Genomic DNA, 17,107 nt, shown 5'->3' on the forward strand with positions numbered 1-17,107 from the left:
TTGAGACGGGGAAAGATTAATAGTTTCTCTCAGTGCTCCTTCTGCCATCTTCTTGCAGGCTTTCACCAGCCAGGACAGGCAGGGCTCCAAAGAGCAGGTAGTAGGGGTCAGAACCCTGTTGGTGTTAGTAGGAGAGCAGGCTTAAGGAGTCCAAAAAAGGACCCAAAATGGCAAGCAAAGCCTCCAATCTGCAAGTGGTTCCAAACCTGGCAGCCAGGTCTTGGCAGAGGGTAGAGACTTTATGTAGTTGCATCTAGACTGGACTACTGCCATGTGCTCCATTTGGAGCAACCCTTTAAGAGTATTTGGAAGCTGCAGCTAGTGCAGAGAATGCTAGTTAGAGCCAGCTACTGAGAGCATGTGACCCCAATATTACAGCAATTGCACTGAATGCTGATCTGCTGCTCTTAAGCCCAATTCAAGGTATTGGTTTTGTCCTTTGAAGTCCTACATGGCTTGGGACTGAAGGACCATCTTCTCTCATATGTTCCTGCCTGGGAACGGAGATCAATGAAAGAGACCGTCCCGACTGTCCCACCAAAGAAAATCATCTGAAGGGTACACAAGAGATGGCCTTTTTGGTGGAAGCCTCGCTATCATGGAAGAAGCACCCTAGGGAGAAGCACCTGGCTACCTCACTTTTGATCTTTAGGAGGCAGCTGAGGATGGCATTTGATTAATCCAGTTTTTCCTATTTATTAGCTATCTTAAATTATGATTTTAATTTTTTAAAATATATTTGTATGGTTATTGCTTTGTTTACTCTGTAAGTCACTTGGCGGTCCATAAGGTAGAAAGGGAGCTGATAATGAGCCACTATATAGATTGAGAACAGGAAACTAAGACAGTCAGGGCTCCATTAGCATCATGGTTTTTTCCCTAGCTTGCTTCACTGCTGGAGACAGGGTGAGAGCGTTGGAAGGCACACTCAAAACTAAAGGCTTGGTGCTAGCAAAAGCCAGATGAGGGCAAGAATTGTTTCATTTCAGAGCTGCTCTTGGCAGGCAACGGTGTAGACAGGGCAGGCATTAAAGACTGGCAGGTGAAAAACCATAATTAAGCCAGAATACCTTGTTAATACCTAAAACAAAACCATAGTTAAGATGAACAATGGTTAATGTTCCCTTGTGCACCCTACTGAGGTTGACGGGGGCTTCAATCTACCACAATTTGTAGTGACATCCAAATCTGGCAACTTAGCCAGTGGGGAGGTCCCCTGCTCATAAACAGCGTTTCTAAAACCAGTCTGTGGCACAATAAACCATCCCACTAACCTCAATTTGTTAAAGTGCCACATTCAAACATCCATTTTGGTGAGGAAGTCTTCAACCTCAGTGAAAGGCACGAAGGGAGGGAACAGAGTACAGGCCCAAGGATTTCAATTTTGTTTACTTCACAAATAAATAGTAGCTTGTTCATGACACCTGAATGCAGCCTAAGCCTCTAAAGCACCTTTAGTTTGTTATATAGCATATAGATACACCCTTAATTCATGCTTAGATATTCTGACAGAATAGGATACCAAGCAAAGGGAAGTTGATGAAGTCACTATACTACATGATGTGGGCAAACATATTTTAGAAGAAGAAGAAGAAGAAGAGATTGGATTTATACCCCGCCTTTCACTTGGGGTCTCAGAGCGGCTTACAAACTCCTTTCCCTTCCCCTCCCCATAACAGACACCCTGTGAGGTGGGTGGGGCTGAGAGAACTCTGACACAAACTGCTCTTTTTCAAGGACAGCTGTGCCAGAGCTTGTGACTGACCCAAGGTCACATCAGCAGGTGCAAGTGGAGGAGTGGGGAATCAAACCTGGTTCTCCCAGATTAGAGTCCGCGCACTTAACCACTACACCAAACTGGCTAAACTTAGGGATTCTACAAACCTCACATTAAGTAAACATGAAATCATTAAAAGAAAGCAGTCTGACTGCAACCAGTAAAACACTTTCAGTCTTTTGTTCACATTTCAAGTAGAGGAACAGAAAGACTAAAAGTTAGTCTCCCAGTCTTCAGCAGCTATGTTAAAAAGCACACTTTTTTCTAAGGAAACATATTTCCTTGTAACAAAGCAAAGAAGGGTGCTGTTTCTTTGCTAAACTTTGCTTCAGCACACCCCCAAGTGTACAAGCTAACCAGTACGCACTGATTATAGTCTGTGTTCTGATTTCAGAGGTACAAGGGAAAAAAGAGAGATAACAATGTGAGAGGTTATACTGATGTTCTGTCAGATTTAACAGGGTGCATAATGAAAAACAGGCAGTAACTGTTGCTCACTGGAGAATACAGTGAGCTCCTGACCCACTGGATTGCTGGGACTAGCTGTCATTTGGCTCTGCCCCTCCCAATCTACTTCCATCAGCAGTCAATCATTTCACATGCTGCCTAAGAGTGAGAGGTGAGACAACAAGGCGCCCGTCCCATCAGCATACTACGGACCAGTTTCCACTTGGCTCCTTGCCCTCCCAGAGAGAACTATCTCTTGCAGCAGCCATTCCATCCGGTCATTACAGAACAGATATACATTATCTAAAAGTTAGTGCATGTATATGCTTGGTTTCCTCTCGTCCCTTTTTGTACTGTGTTTAACAGACTATGTTATTCTGAATTGTACTCTGCCTTGAATATAATGCAAAAAAGTTATGAAAAAGCATACTTGAATCCTACTTATCAACACTTCAATTATCACTGCAGAGCACATAGAATTGAATGGGCTACACTGAATAAGTCTCAGTGCAGGAAACGGCTAAGTAAGGGATATACTACAACTTCATGTTCCCTTCTTCTTTTAGCTCATATTCCCACTCTTCCATTTCTGAGTTCGAGCTGTGGGAAGGCCAAATTGGGACACTACCTATACACAGGAATCTGCAACTCTGACACAGTATGGAACCAAATCTGGCTCTTTGATAAAAAAAAATCTTTAAATTAAGGTGCACTAGCTAGGTAAGAAGGGTAGGTGGGATGCTAGAATGACCAGCATGTGAAGGGAATGGCAGGCAAACATCTTTATATAACTAAAGTGGTTTTTAGAGCTTATTTACATAAAGGCAAATAACAGAAATGTACACCTGCCAGTAATCCAGGTGCAAACCATGCACAGATTTACTCCAGTTCACTACAACTATCACACAGGCTATTTTATTTATTTAAAACATTTATTAGCTGGAACTTAAGGTGGCTTACAATATAACGATTATAAAGACACATTAAAACAATATAAACAAAACAGTAACTTTAAAAACACATAAAAGGTCACGATTTAATTTAAAACCTCCAAGACTGCAAATAAATAAAATAAAAATCAGTCAAATGCAGTCCTAAATAAAACTGTCCTATTACTTATCATGAGATTTTGTGTGTACCACTTTCTACTAAAGGATTCACAACAACCCGTATTTGGGCTACAGAACTTTATGGATCAACAATTCTCTTTTGTTCAGAATTTTGACATAGTTTGGTTTTTTAATTATAAAGGCTGCAGACCCTTGGCCTATGCAGATATTGGTACTCTGTTCACCAATGACAGAAGTGTTGCTGTCTCTAAGGAAGATCTTTCCTTGCAAATTATCTGCTCCTGGAAGACAGAGAAGAGACCACCAACTATCTGGAACACTGGATAGGAGCAACAAGGAAGTACACTTCTACAGAACAATGGATTTATAATGGATTTATAGAAACTGCACATGTACTGAACACAAGATACAGGCACTTCTGCATAAACAATATGCACTCTTCTCAATGGCTAGTCTGCACTGAATCATCTACCTTCTACTTACATCCTGGCTCAGTGCCATGAAACTCCTCTGTAGTTCCTTAGCAAATTCCAGGTTATTACTGACTTCTTGGTATTTGGACACAGCATCCTGTAGGAGGGAAGAAAATAGACTATGTGTCTCTTTAAAGGGTGAAAGAGAAGCTTAAGATTTTGCATGACATTAATCTTGAGTCAGTTACTGACAATTCATCTTTAGTATTTAGCCAATGTATTTTATTTTATACAACGTTAGCAAAGCAGTGACAGAACTGTCAGTTCCCTTAGTTGTATACCTTGCAGTTCTGCCAAGGTCATTTCTTGCTAGCCACTAAAAGCTCAAACTTCTTATATTTTTTGGCTACATTCAAAGTTTTCAAACTGCTTCTCTCCCCCCACCCATCCAAGCAGGTAGTTATGTATCTGGGTGCTGATGGCCACCCAAGGCCATTCAAAACCTGCGTGGTATTAAAAGAATCTCCATAACCTCACAAATAACCTCTGAGGCTGGACAGAGACCTGCGAGTCACAGGCTAGCGCACTGGACTGTTTTGCAACCAGAAAACAACAACTCTTAAAAGCTAAGATGACACCTTGAGATTACTGCCAGATGGTTACCACCTACATCCAATGTTTCCAATGGAGGCATACCAGAAGAGATCATGCTGCTTTCTCTTCTCAAAATTTGCAGGGAACTCCCTGCTTTTCTATGATACTGTGGTCATTTGATTACAATGCATTTGTATCAAAACAACAACAAAATATGGTTTCCCTTTCTTCACATCTATAGTACAAGCCTGACTCAAACAATGCTTAAAATAAACCAATCATTTCCAGGAAGCTCTGAAATAACATATCAATTAATTTACCAGCTGATCTTGGTTAAGGCGTTCTCCTTTGTTCATTCGATCTTGATAATCATCAAGTTTGCCCTGGAAACAGAAAAAACATCATCAACAAGGTAAAGGTAAAGATTTCCCTTGCTTGAAAGCTAGTCGAATCCGACTCTAGGGGGTGGTGCGCATCTCCATTTCCAAGCCGAAGACCCAGTGCTGTCCAAAGACGTTTCCATGGTCATGTTGTCAGCATGACTAAACACCAAGGTGCACGGAACGCTATTACCTTCCCACCGAAGCTGTACCTATTTATCTACTTGCATTTTCTTGCTTTCAAACTCCTAGGTTGGCAGGAGCTGGGGCCAGAGACAGGAGCTCAATCTGTCACGTAGCACAAGGGTCCTGAACTGCCTAACTACAAACCTTCCGGTCTGCAGCTCAGTGCCTTAACCTCTGAGCCACCGTAAATACTTCAAAGTTTAATGTGACTTAGTGATACTGATATATTTGTGTTACAACTGTCTGAGGACACATCACAAGTCTTTGCTGCATATTTCAATCAGCAGTTAAAGCGCCCACTGAACAGAACCCTGAGAAGCTACTGTTTCTATCCAGCCCATACATGCATTTTCAGATTTCTTCCTACAAATTCCACATAAAAAGTGCGATCTCGCCTTATTTGGATGATTCTTTCCCCCTTTTTAAATTACTACTGCTCTCCTGAACATGATGCTACAATAACTACGTGGATTTGCATGCCTTTCAAAAAGCTTAAAATAACTCTTAAATAGCTGTCTTAGAGCACCACCAGAAGGCCTCAACTGTAGGTGCTTGTTTCACTCACCCCCTCCAGGACAGCGGCAGGAAAGGCCACATTGAGAGCTGGTATGGTGAAGGGATTAAGAGTGTCAAGGCTAGTATCTAGGAAACCCAGGTACAAAACCCCACTTGTGCCACAGAAGCTCACCAGGTAACCTTGGGCCAGTCACATTGTCTCAGCCACACCTACTTCACAGGGTTGTTGTGGGGATAAAATGGAGAACAGAAAATGATGTAAACCACCTTGGATTCCCATTGGGGGAAAAGGCGGGGTATAAATGAATTAAATAAATAACAGATCATAACTTGGGGGGGGGGTGTCAGAGCAGGCTGCATGGAATGCAGACTAAATGGTCATTCTCAATTTTTAGTCAATCTCAATAAACTCAATAAGAAAAGTGATACACCTGGTGATTAAAATCTAAGATACTAAGAATTTTTGGTTTTTTTCTTTTAAACAGACAAAGTGAACTCTGTTTACTGCTGACCTGCAGATGTTTGTTCCTGGTAGCCAAATATCTTAGTTCCAGGCACTAAAGATCAATTACAATAGAAATTACTCATATGCTGCCACGAAGAACAGGCAGAAGAATATAATAAGATAATCAAAGCAGTTTTTCTTGTGTCACTCCACTGATGCATACCGTTTAGTTTTCCACATATAATAACCCACTAAAAGCCAAATTGTGATTATTACATATGGAAACTAATCTCTACAGTTTTGACTGAACTAATTAAAAGAACTGAATCTTACTGTCATCTACCTGTTCCAGTATTTTCATTTTCAAATTAATACAGCAATGTTTGTATTCACTCAGCACGGTTTCTGTAAGGGAAGATCAAATGCCATTATAAAAGTTAAGGCTATCAGAGGTAGAGACCTGGGGGGAAAACTAAAAAAATAAGAAAATAGGTTCAAAATGCAGTGGCGCATGCCCGTACAGGGGCACCTTTTAGAGCACATATGTAACCAGGGCTCTGCCAGCTGCAATGGCTTCCAGTGGAGTACTGAATCCAGTTCAAAGTTATGGTATTAAAAGCCCTGAGTGGTCTGGGACCTACATATCTACAGGACCGCCTCCTCTCCCACTATGTCCCTCGAAGAGCTCTTCATTCACTGGATCAACAGCTGCCGGTGGTCCCTGGCTAAGGATATCTGCTTAGCCTTGATCAGAGCCAGAGCCTGGTGGACCACTCCTGGATGAGATTAGAGCCCTGTGGGATTTGTTTCAGTTCCACAGGGCCTGTAAAATGGGGATGTTCTGCCAGGCCTTTGGTTGAGGTGACAAGCAATGTTCCCTCTAAGCTGTGGAGTCTTGTGAGCAAAAACTGTACTTTGTGAGCTACTGGCATTCAAGTTTTGAGTAAGCCATTTGGCTGCTGCATAAATTAGCTTGCTCTGGAGCCATCCTTCCTGAGCGAAGACAAAAATGTGTGAGCCGGAGGCTAAAGAACTGTGAGCTAGCTCACACTAAATCAGCTTAGAGGGAACACTGGTGACAAGTGTCTTGTTATTCTGGCCTACTGTCCTCCACCACCACCCCGTCCTGGTACGTTCAGTGGCACTGGGGGGTGACTGCCCACTGCCCATTGTTCCATTCTGGGCATATTTTATAGACCCACAGGAGCATTATGCTCTATGTTTACGGGCCGCCTAGATTATTCATTGTATAACTGTAGAAGGTTTTATCTATTGTTTTATTTGTACTTTTAATTGTTGTGACCCACCCTGAGCCCTGCTGGCAGGAAAGGCCAGGATAAAAATCCAACCAATAAATGAATAAACTGCCCCCCTCCAACCTTTAGTTCAATTTTTCTGCCGAAGCAATTCAGAAATGAAAGAGAGCATTGGGGGGGGGGGGGGGGATGCAATATTTTCTCCATACAGCTTAGAGTCTCCAAGATGACAAACAATAAAAACAACAGTACAACTAGCGTTTGAAATATAGCATAAAAACAATCAAAAGCAACAAAACACACATACAATTAAATCAAACACAGGACGAAGAGTAAGAAGAATGCCAGACAAAACAGGTACATTTCTACTGGTGTAAGATAACAATAGAAGGGGACAGATGGATTTTCCTGGAGGGGGAATTTCATTATTTTGGTGTCACAATGAGAAGGCAACTCTTTCTCAAGAATTTGGTATACTTACAATTTTTCATAAAGGAAACAAAGACATTTATACTTTTAAATGCCAAATGTCATATAGTACAATTTTACATGCTTTCTCGTTCATATGAGTTATTTAATTAAAGCATTTTTATCCCGCCTTATCTCCCTGGACTCAAAGCAGCAAAAACCTGCTAAAAATTTCAACTTCTACCAAAGGCTCCCTCTCTGGAAAGGACTGTCTTAAGGAAGGCTACCTTCCGCACTTGCTTTTGCAGGCCATTTTAGAGGACTGGGCCCACCATGAAAAAGGTCTGTGATCTCAGTATGGCTATGTGGGCAGTCTTAAGGTCAGGCACATTGAGAAAGCTATCTGAAGAGCGTAAATGACAAAAAGGAGCATACTGAGACCTGTGCTTTGATAAAATCATACATTTTATAATGTTAAATCAGTAAAAGTTTAGGTTTGACAGAAAAATAAGTATCATATATATTTCACACACATACACACACCCTTCCAAAAAAAAAACACCCTATTTCTGGGTTTCGCCCCCTCTTTGGAGAAAAATATTTCTTCCATAGCTTCAGAATTTCAGGAAATTTTACGTTCTCCAATAAGATAAACTCTCACAACCACCACCATTGGCTTCCATTGTACATCAACTTTCATGAGTCTTTCTATTTTTTGTTTTTTTGCTGGAACATTGAGTTTTTGGTTTAAAATATTAAAACTGTCAGCAGGCTGACATCTAATTGTTTATTCTAAAGGCTAAAGTACCTTTACTATTAGTCTCATCAATGCCTTAACATGTTTTCACTACATTAGTCTCCATCCTGGAGATGCCCAGAATGCAATACTCCAAGTGGATCTTTCCAGGGTTGAGTCAAGTGCCGCTTTTAAAATTTTGAAAACAATGATCTCCAGCTACTAAACTGGCAGCAGAGAATACCATACCATTGATTTTAGTATTCATTTTACTACAGTCGTTTTCATCCCATTTGTCAGGATTCTCCAGTGAGCCATGGAGCCCTCCCTGCTGGGTCACAAGTTCATACAGAACAACTATTTTTAGCTGCTTTCTGAAGTCTCCAATCTTAGTGTGCATGTGTTGGGAACAAATATTCCACATCTCCTGCCTCTGCACACATAGAAGCAGACAGATAAAAATCACTCAGGAGTAGGGAGGACTGCTTTTTATCACAGGCAGATTCAGAGACGTACCTTCCCCAAAAAATGCTCTCCCTTGCCTCATCAGCTCTCCAGCAAGGGACCCTAGTGTTCTAGCACAAAAGCCAGTTCAGAGAATTATTTGCACTTAAATAATAAAACACTATAATCAGTTTAACTTAATTTCATTGTTTCACAACAAGAATTAATGGACTTGTTTCTGTAGCTAGCATAAGCATCAAGCGTACTGATAATTCTCTTTGGTTGTAAGTATAACAACAATATTTGACTAACCAATTGGTCAAATCTTGTTTTGAGCAGTCAAGTCCTCAAGCCTCCTACCCTATTATCCCATATTTTCCCCTATTTAAAAGACAAGGTACCATCTCAATAATACAGCAGAGGTGTGATAACTGTAAGGCTGCTGGGGAGAACAGACTCAACCTATGGGTAAACCAGAGAGTTTTGGTTGAACCCTGGAATGTCAGAACAATGTGAGGACATCAGTCCTGGGCTCATATTGGAAGTCACGCATGATATCAACACACCACCTATTTGCATGTCCTTCCTCCTCGGCTGGCAACACTATAGAACACTGTAAGTAAACTATGTGAAACTTGAAGCTCAGAGACACAAAACAATTTACAAAATTAACATTGAATCATTTATCAACTATTTCTATTTAATGTTTTTGGAACATGGCTAAGTTGTTTCATAGGTATCACAGGGCTGAAAATATGTACACTACTGTATATATACACAACAGGGAATCACAGTTAATCCTGGCATTGTGGCAACCTCTCCCTTGCCTCATCAGCTCATCACCTTAAGGACACAGTAATGAACATGCATATTTATGGTGCACGCTAACATTCTAGCTACACATCAAAAATCTAACTGGGGTAGTCCTAAACCAATGCATTTTTATTCTTTACAAAACTGTGAATTCTGGAATTTTCACAAAGGAGAGTTTTGGGGGGTTGTTTTTGAAGTTTCTTCTCTAAAGACAGCTTTGTTCATATTAAGTTTCATTTTCAACTTTTATTCTCATCTGACTTGATAAAGCCAAGCACAGCAGAAACTAAACCGCTGCCCTGAGCCTGCTTAGGCAGGGAGGGTGGGGTACAAATTTGAAAAAATAAATAAATAAAACTATTCTGGGCTTAGTTCTAAATTATATGAATGCAATCTTTTTTAATTGAGAAGCTATCAAATTTAAAACTGAACATTCTTTCTGAAAACATTTAACTGCTTTCAGTGTCAATTAACTGAGTCAATAATCTTGAGTCACCACACAGCAGTAGCTACTAAGGTTCATTTGAATGTTAGTCTTGATACTCAATATGGGCCCCAGTCACACGGCAAAGTTGCCGCGGGAGAGGCACGGGAGTCCCGCGAATTTTCCGGGCGCGATCTCACCTCAACATCTGGGAAGTGCAGTGCTCCCGTGGCGAACCCGCCGAAGGTGCGGAGTTAAAAACTAGTACCTACGAGGTACTAGTTTCCGGAAACTGCGGGGCAAGGGCGGGCCTCTGACCGCGTTTCCGGTGGACTTCCGTGGCATCCGGCGCTCGCCCATGTCCCGTCGCAAAGAAGGGTGTTTTTTTTCCAAGTCTCCACAGGATGCGCACAAGCACCCAACGGAGCACGCGCACAAACAGGAAGAGGTGTTTGCCACAGGAGCCGAGCGGCGTGAGTGCCGGTTTGAATGCGCCGTACTGCTTCTTTGCCGCGCTGCGGACTAGCCATCTGATCTGCACTTGATGCCTACCCACAGGGCCTTCAAAGGACTTCTGATCAGGCTGCCGCACATTATTTTCCTCCGGGGCAATTAGCCCCCCCCCCCTGCATTTTCCGGCCCAGGTGACCGGGGCCATGGTGTCTGAAGCTTTGTTAGAAAAGGAAAGCAGAGGCCCTGATTCACCGCACATATGGAAGCAGGTTTCCAAGGTGAAATCTAGTGAAGTATAGTGGTTAATACCAAACAAGCAAGAGACCTAGATTCCAATCCCCATATATTCTCATAAAGTTCATTGGCTGAGCTTGGGCCAATAACATTCTCTCAGTCTAACACACTCTACAGGGTTGTAGTTACATTGATCAACACTCATCAGTAGGGATGGGCACAAACCAGCTGACAAACTAAAGTTCATCATGAATTCTGATGCAGGTCATGGTGGTTCATGAATAGCATAAATCAGGCGTTTAAACTTTAAATGTCTCATAAATCGATACAAACCAAGTCAGTTTGCGACCCTACCTCCCTGTTCATGTGGGTTCATGGTTCAGTTTGTGGTTCAGCTACGACCACAAACCAAACTGCAAAAATGTGGTTCGTGCCCATCCCTATTCATCACTTCCTGATTAACTACTTTTAGTGAACTCTACTTATAGTTATTCTTGGGAATGCCTCAGAAGTCACGATTAGACTAGAATGTAGCAACACAACTTATAAGGTGACATGCTGTATATAACAACAGTCCATAAAGAGACTCGCTACCAGTGTTCCCTCTAAGCTGAGTTAGTGTGAGCTAGCTCAGTTTTTTAGCCTCCAGCTCACACATTCTTGTCTTAGCTCAGGAAGGATGGCTCCAGAGCAAACTAATTTATGCAATAACCAAATCGCTCGCTCACAGCTTTAATGCCAGTAGCTCACAAAGTAGAATTTTGCTCACCGGACTCCACAGCTTAGAGGGAGCATTGCTCACTACTTATCTGTTTGCTTTCCCGTCAAATTCAAGGTGCTGGTTTTAAAAATTTTCAATACCTTTATAAGCCAGGAATAGGCTACCTAAAGGACCATCTGCTCCCATACATTCCTGCCTAGTCATTTTACTCTTTAGCACAGGTCCTGCTTCACGTATCCCCCTCACCCAACATGAAGGTTGGGGCCTTTTTAATGGTGGCACCCCTGCTGTGGCATGCCCTTCCTTCCCTTTGCTTGTTCTGATCACTTGTAGTTTTTAGGTGCTATTCCAAGTTATTTTTATTTCAACAGGCTCTCCAATAGAGGGGGATTTTCTCTATTATTTGGGGGGTGATTGGTTTATTCCCCACCCCCCAAAGCTAGTATTTTAATGGTTGATCTGATCAGGCTTTCTGCTACTATTCTCAGTTTTTAAATCAGTTTTAAATCTGAGATAGATTTTTGTTTAAGATTATTTTATGAATTTCTAAAACCTCTATTATGTATATTAACTCAGGTGCTGGAATAGAGAAGCAGTACATAAATATTTAAACAAATGAACAAGAGAAGGGTGAAAATTACATGTCCCCTTGAGCTCCATGGAGAACAGCTAGACTGAAAATGCTAAAAATAAAAACTCAAAATAGATGAGAAATAGTATACACAAACACATATCTCCAATCCAGCAGCAAAGGCTGCATTTGTGGAGCACCTTAAAATCCAATAATCAGCTGCTGGAAAAAGAGGCATGTGAAGAGTTCGTTTTGGTTTTCTCCGCCTCTTCCTTGCCAAACAGCTCATCAGCAGGACTTAAGACTTTTAGAAAGCCTTAGGCTGTACACGCTCTCCACTGGTTCACCATGCAAAGGCGTAAGCATGTTTCAATTTCAAAATGCAGCTATTTCCCATCAATTACAAGAGCAGTGCCTTTTTGTGTTCCAAAAATGATCAAGCGGAATCCAAAAATTGTCCAGGTTATTCTTTTCATCAGACGACAACGTTGCTAACAATGAAAGTTTTCCCAATAAAATTAGGCCCAAACCATCTTCCAGATATTTTAGAACATTTTTCCAATACAGTATTGAAAATTTAACAAGTTATCGTTTCAAACCTTACATATGTGCAACAGATTAATCCAGGGGATACAATGCAAAAACTAGAAAGGTCTACTGAAGATTTGAAATACAGGGTCATGAACACTTCTCATGATCAAAATTAATGCACATTAACTTTGTCATAACAGGACTATATTGGGGCTTTTGCATTACACCTGAAAAACAGTAGGAAAAAAGAATATAATCAAGGCTGGAATCCCACAAGGCTCAGGAAGTTTACAGGCAAACTGTCAATAGAGCACTTCTCCAAATTCAAAATGGAAAGCAAGGCTATGGACCCTCTAGCTAGCAACAGAGTCCTTCCTTCACTTTGCAGGAACAGTGATGTTACCTGCTTTCTGATTTCCCCAAAAATATTTTCAAAGTTACTCTAAGCACAAGTTAATACATTCTGCCAGATCACTTGCCAGGCAATTCTTGTAGTCAATCTAGCTTCTTTCAAGAAATGGAAACCTGGAATATATGCATTCTAGGTAAACAGATGACGAGCTCTATTACTGATAAAATTATAGACAAACGTATTTTAAAAATTCTCAGGAAAAAATGTTAGCATGAGACTTTCTCAGGGTGAAAATATTAGCAAGATTTTTGTAAAGACAGCTTTTGTTTTGCTGATCCAAATTATTTCAGGGTATCAGTGTTTTAGATGAGGCCATTCCACTCTTTGAATCAATTCAAACTTATTTATTGTCTTTACCATAAAACATAAGAAGTGTTTATGCTTATATAACACTGCAGGCTTAAATTCTTAAACACTCCTCAGGAAACTAAGCAACCATGGAACGTGAAAGTAAGCCCTCTTTGTGACTCTGTAACATAACACAAACAGACAAGTTTCACAGTGAAAGCAGGGAAGGTTCAGCAATTATTGCTCCCCAAGCATCCATACCAAGACCAATGCTTAATCAGAGGACTGCACTTTCTTCCTTCTTGTGCTGCCATTCAAAAATTGGTTATTCCTGTGATGATATACAATGTAAGCTTTCCAAGCTAGTTACTAGAATTAAATTTTTGCATATTCTATTAGTAATTTATGCAGTTTCTTACACTGTGACTATTACCTAGCGAGCTGACATATCCATGTACAATAGTACTGGCACAGACTTTTATCAGGATTTTCTGAGCAAGACACTGACACACACAACTCCTATATTACTTCTCAACTCAGAAATTTTCCATGTTCATTGGGAGAGAATTGCTGAAAATAAGAGAACATATCAGATGTACACACAGTTTGAGTACAGAAACACATATAAATAGCAGCTTGAACTCTGCATTACACACTTAGTATAACTGCTGATGTATGTCTTTAAAATATATTGTTATCATAAAAATAAGCATTAGATGTAAATACAAAGCAGCAACAAAACTGCACTCGTTATCAGCATTTGAGAATGCAGGATGAACACGAGGCCAGTGTTTCAAGTTAGTGGCTCTACCACTTTACCCATAATGTTACAGTAAGTCCCACTGCATGGAATTGACCTAGGACATTATGTGAGCTTCTCATCACAGGTCCATGTTGCTATATCAACAGCACTGCCAGACAGAAGACACCACAAATTTCTGATAAAGCATGTTAAGAGGCAAAATCAGATAGGAAGGATACAGAGATTGACCCTGGCACTCTAGTTTTAAAGCCCATTCAAAGTGCTGGTTCTTACCTGCAAGGCCCTAAACAGCTTGGAACCACGGTACCTGCCCCCTTTTTGTCCAACCCACCAGTTGAGATCCTGATCTCAAACTGTGTTCTCTGTACCCCTGCCAGCAAAGGCAAGGCAGCTAGCAACCAGAGATAGGGATTTTTCAGAGGTGGCCTTTGAATGCCCTCCCACTTGACACTTGCCTGCTAAGCAGCAGGCCAAACCAATTATTTTTCCCCAAGTTTCTAAAGGGTTCCATCTTTTTAGATGGTCTGCTCCAAGTCTGAAGACTATTTTAATCAATATTATTTATCACATCACAACTTTTCAGCTTCCCCACCAGAACCAACTTTTGAAATTTCCACTTATAAGTTGCTTGTCATGTCCCACTAATGTCACCCAGTTACACTGAACCTGCATGTTCCTCAATCACAGAAGTGTGCCCTACACCAATACATATTGATGCAGCATGTATCCCATTCACATTTCCAAAACACATACTTTTTAGTATAAGTACAGGAGAAAAGATATGCATAACTATAAAGTGCCTTTCCCACAATACTAGTTTACCTACATAGTCTAAAAATAGGAACAGATACTATGCTAACTAGACAGTCACAGAATACTCAGAATTTAGCTCAGTCCTATGCATGCTGTACTTAACCAGGCTTGTTTTACAATCCTACACAGAACAGCAGCATAAACTCCTATATAGCACAAAAACACAATAGCTTGCTACTCAATGGCCAGGCTTTAAAAAAAATGCTGTGTGCACACTGTTCATGATGTAATGGAGAATTTCTTTTGTGTGACTCTGTTGCTCTCGCCCCCAACCCCAAGAAGCCCACGCTTTTGTCACCCAGACAGAAACAGCAACTAAACCACTGAGAGATGTTTAATACATGCCGAAGTAATTTTAGCATTCCGTTTACTGGGGGAGTGATGTCTCCACGGGATAGCGAGGTCATGTTTTTCTCTCGCGGGGACTCTTCCGACGCCATGGAAATGGTAACTAAAAAGGGAGTGAAGGAGAGGGGGGGGGCGCGCACACACGCCCAGAGCGGAGGCTGTGCGTCTTGGGCAGGAAGGAAGCCTGCCGGGCCTTTGTGCAGCCAGCCGCCGCTCACACAATGAGACTCCCTCTCTGGAAAGAGTCGCTGCCTCTCGCCGCCATGTTGGGTCCTGGCCGGCTCCATGTGCACAAGCCCCCCCCCGGGGGGGGGGAGAGAGAGGGGTGTGTGGAGAGCGCAGGTCGCTTCTAGTTGGCCGCGCGCTTCTAAGCCCGTTTCGGGAGAAGGGAAAGGAGAAGTGGAGGAAATGCGAGCGCGGGAGGAGGAGGAGGAGGAAAGCCCCGAGGGCAGAAGAACACGAAAGGCCTAAAGAACAAAGGGAGACAGAAGGAAAAGGCCCCCCGCCTTTTGTTCCCAAGGCCCGGTAGGGGGCGAGGCGAAGAGTGAACAGGGGTGGCCTTCCAGGCCTCATCCCGCCCATGAGAGCCTCCTCCTATCGGTCTTTCCCCACGAACCTCTCAAACCCGACACGCGTTTACAACTGCAGCGACAGCAGGAGGGGAAGGGGAGGCCCCGCACCTTTTTCTTCTCCAAGTTGCGCAATTTCTTGTCGATGACGCCCAGAATCTGCTTCATGGCCTCGGTCTGTACCGAATTCGTGCCGCCGCCCGACACTGTCCCCGCCGCCGCAGCCGCCGCACTCGCCGCGGCCTGGGATGGAGCCGCCGCCGCCTCGCTTCCCGCTTTGCCGCCGCTGCTCGCCATCGCGCTGTTGGTGGTGGCTGAGGGCATCGCTTGCTGAGGAGAGAACAAGAGCGCGTTACGGGACCCCGAGCGGGAGGGGGGCAGGGAGGGAGAGGAAGCAAAGCGGATGAACGGACGGGCCGCCAGAGGGGACACAACGCAGGGGGAGGGGAGAGACAGAACGCACCGCCCAGAATTCCTTTTATTCTTCCAAAGCTCTCTCCCCACCCCCTTCTTCCTCTTCCCCCCCCCCCCCCCTTTGAACCCCCCACCCAGCCCCCCCCTCTCCGCCGTTCACCCTCCCCCCCCTCCTCCTCCTCCTCCTCCTCCTCCTCCGGCTCAACGGTCTTTCAAGAACCATCCCCTTTTGCTGCCCCTCCTCACCGTGTGTTTGCGTGCGCGCGCACCCGCGTGAACGGAACCAAGTAAGCCGTGGAACACAAGGGAATGACTCAGTGCTCTGCACTCCTGCTGTCAGGGGAGGGGGGGATGGCCGCCTGTACCCGCTCCAGCCCAGGTCACTTGCGCCGTTCCTCCTCCTACCTCTGCACCCAGATACGGGAGAAAAGAGAAAAGGAAAGCGTGCGCGCGCGACCGTCAGACAGGGCAGGGCACGAGCGACGGGTCCTTCGCTTTTGGGGTTGTCTGCGCACATTGCCTGACTGACAGCAAGCAAGGCCACCCATCCTAGCCTAACAAGGCGCTTGAGTACGCCTTCGCGAGAGCCTGACTTTTCTGCGGCGGGTCTTTCAGGCGCGGACATCGCCTAAATATGGAATACAATGGCGAGGGTGAGAGGCTTGCTGGCTCAGAAGGACCCCAGGGTGGGTGGGGTTCGTCGGTGCTTGAAGAAGCGAGGGTAGTCCGCCTTCTTCAGAACTGAGAATTCGAGTGTGGCCTTTTAGTAGGAAAAATGACCTCGATGAAAGTGCCACTTGTCTTAGAAAACCAAATTTTAAATCTCAGACGCTTGAAATTCCCACGACACTCAGTGAAACTTAAAGGTGCTTAACTTTGACATACTTTGAGTACTCCCAAGAGCCAATTTACTGTGGTTGTTGTTCAGTCGCACAGTCGAGTCCGACTCTTCGCGACCCCATGGACCCGCTCCCGCCAGGCCCTCCTGTCTTCCGCCGTCCTCTGAAGTTGGCTCAATTTCATGTTCGTTGCATCTATGACACTGTCTAACCATCTCATCCTTTGCCGTCCCCGTCTTCTT

The 17,107-nt window shown here is 43.3% G+C and overlaps 1 protein-coding gene across 4 annotated transcripts in view; it reads right to left on the minus strand.

Annotated features, from left to right (window-relative positions):
* CAPRIN1 (cell cycle associated protein 1) overlaps positions 1-16,507 on the minus strand; it is a 39,015-nt gene extending 22,508 nt beyond the window's left edge. For all 4 annotated transcript variants that reach the window (XM_015410872.1, XM_015410873.1, XM_015410871.1 and 1 more), the window contains exons 1-4: positions 16,273-16,507; positions 15,724-15,942; positions 4,622-4,684; positions 3,778-3,864 (exon numbers count right to left, since the gene is read on the minus strand). In XM_015410872.1, the coding sequence (XP_015266358.1) occupies positions 3,778-3,864; positions 4,622-4,684; positions 15,724-15,936 (363 nt within the window). In that variant the 5' untranslated portion in view covers positions 15,937-15,942; positions 16,273-16,507. The remainder of the gene's footprint in view (positions 1-3,777; positions 3,865-4,621; positions 4,685-15,723; positions 15,943-16,272) is intronic.
* Between the last annotated feature and the right edge of the window lie 600 nt (positions 16,508-17,107).

Source organism: Gekko japonicus, unplaced genomic scaffold (assembly GCF_001447785.1).
Source record: "Gekko japonicus isolate JY-2015 unplaced genomic scaffold, Gekko_japonicus_V1.1 scaffold65, whole genome shotgun sequence".
Taxonomy (NCBI): Eukaryota; Metazoa; Chordata; class Lepidosauria; order Squamata; family Gekkonidae; genus Gekko; species Gekko japonicus.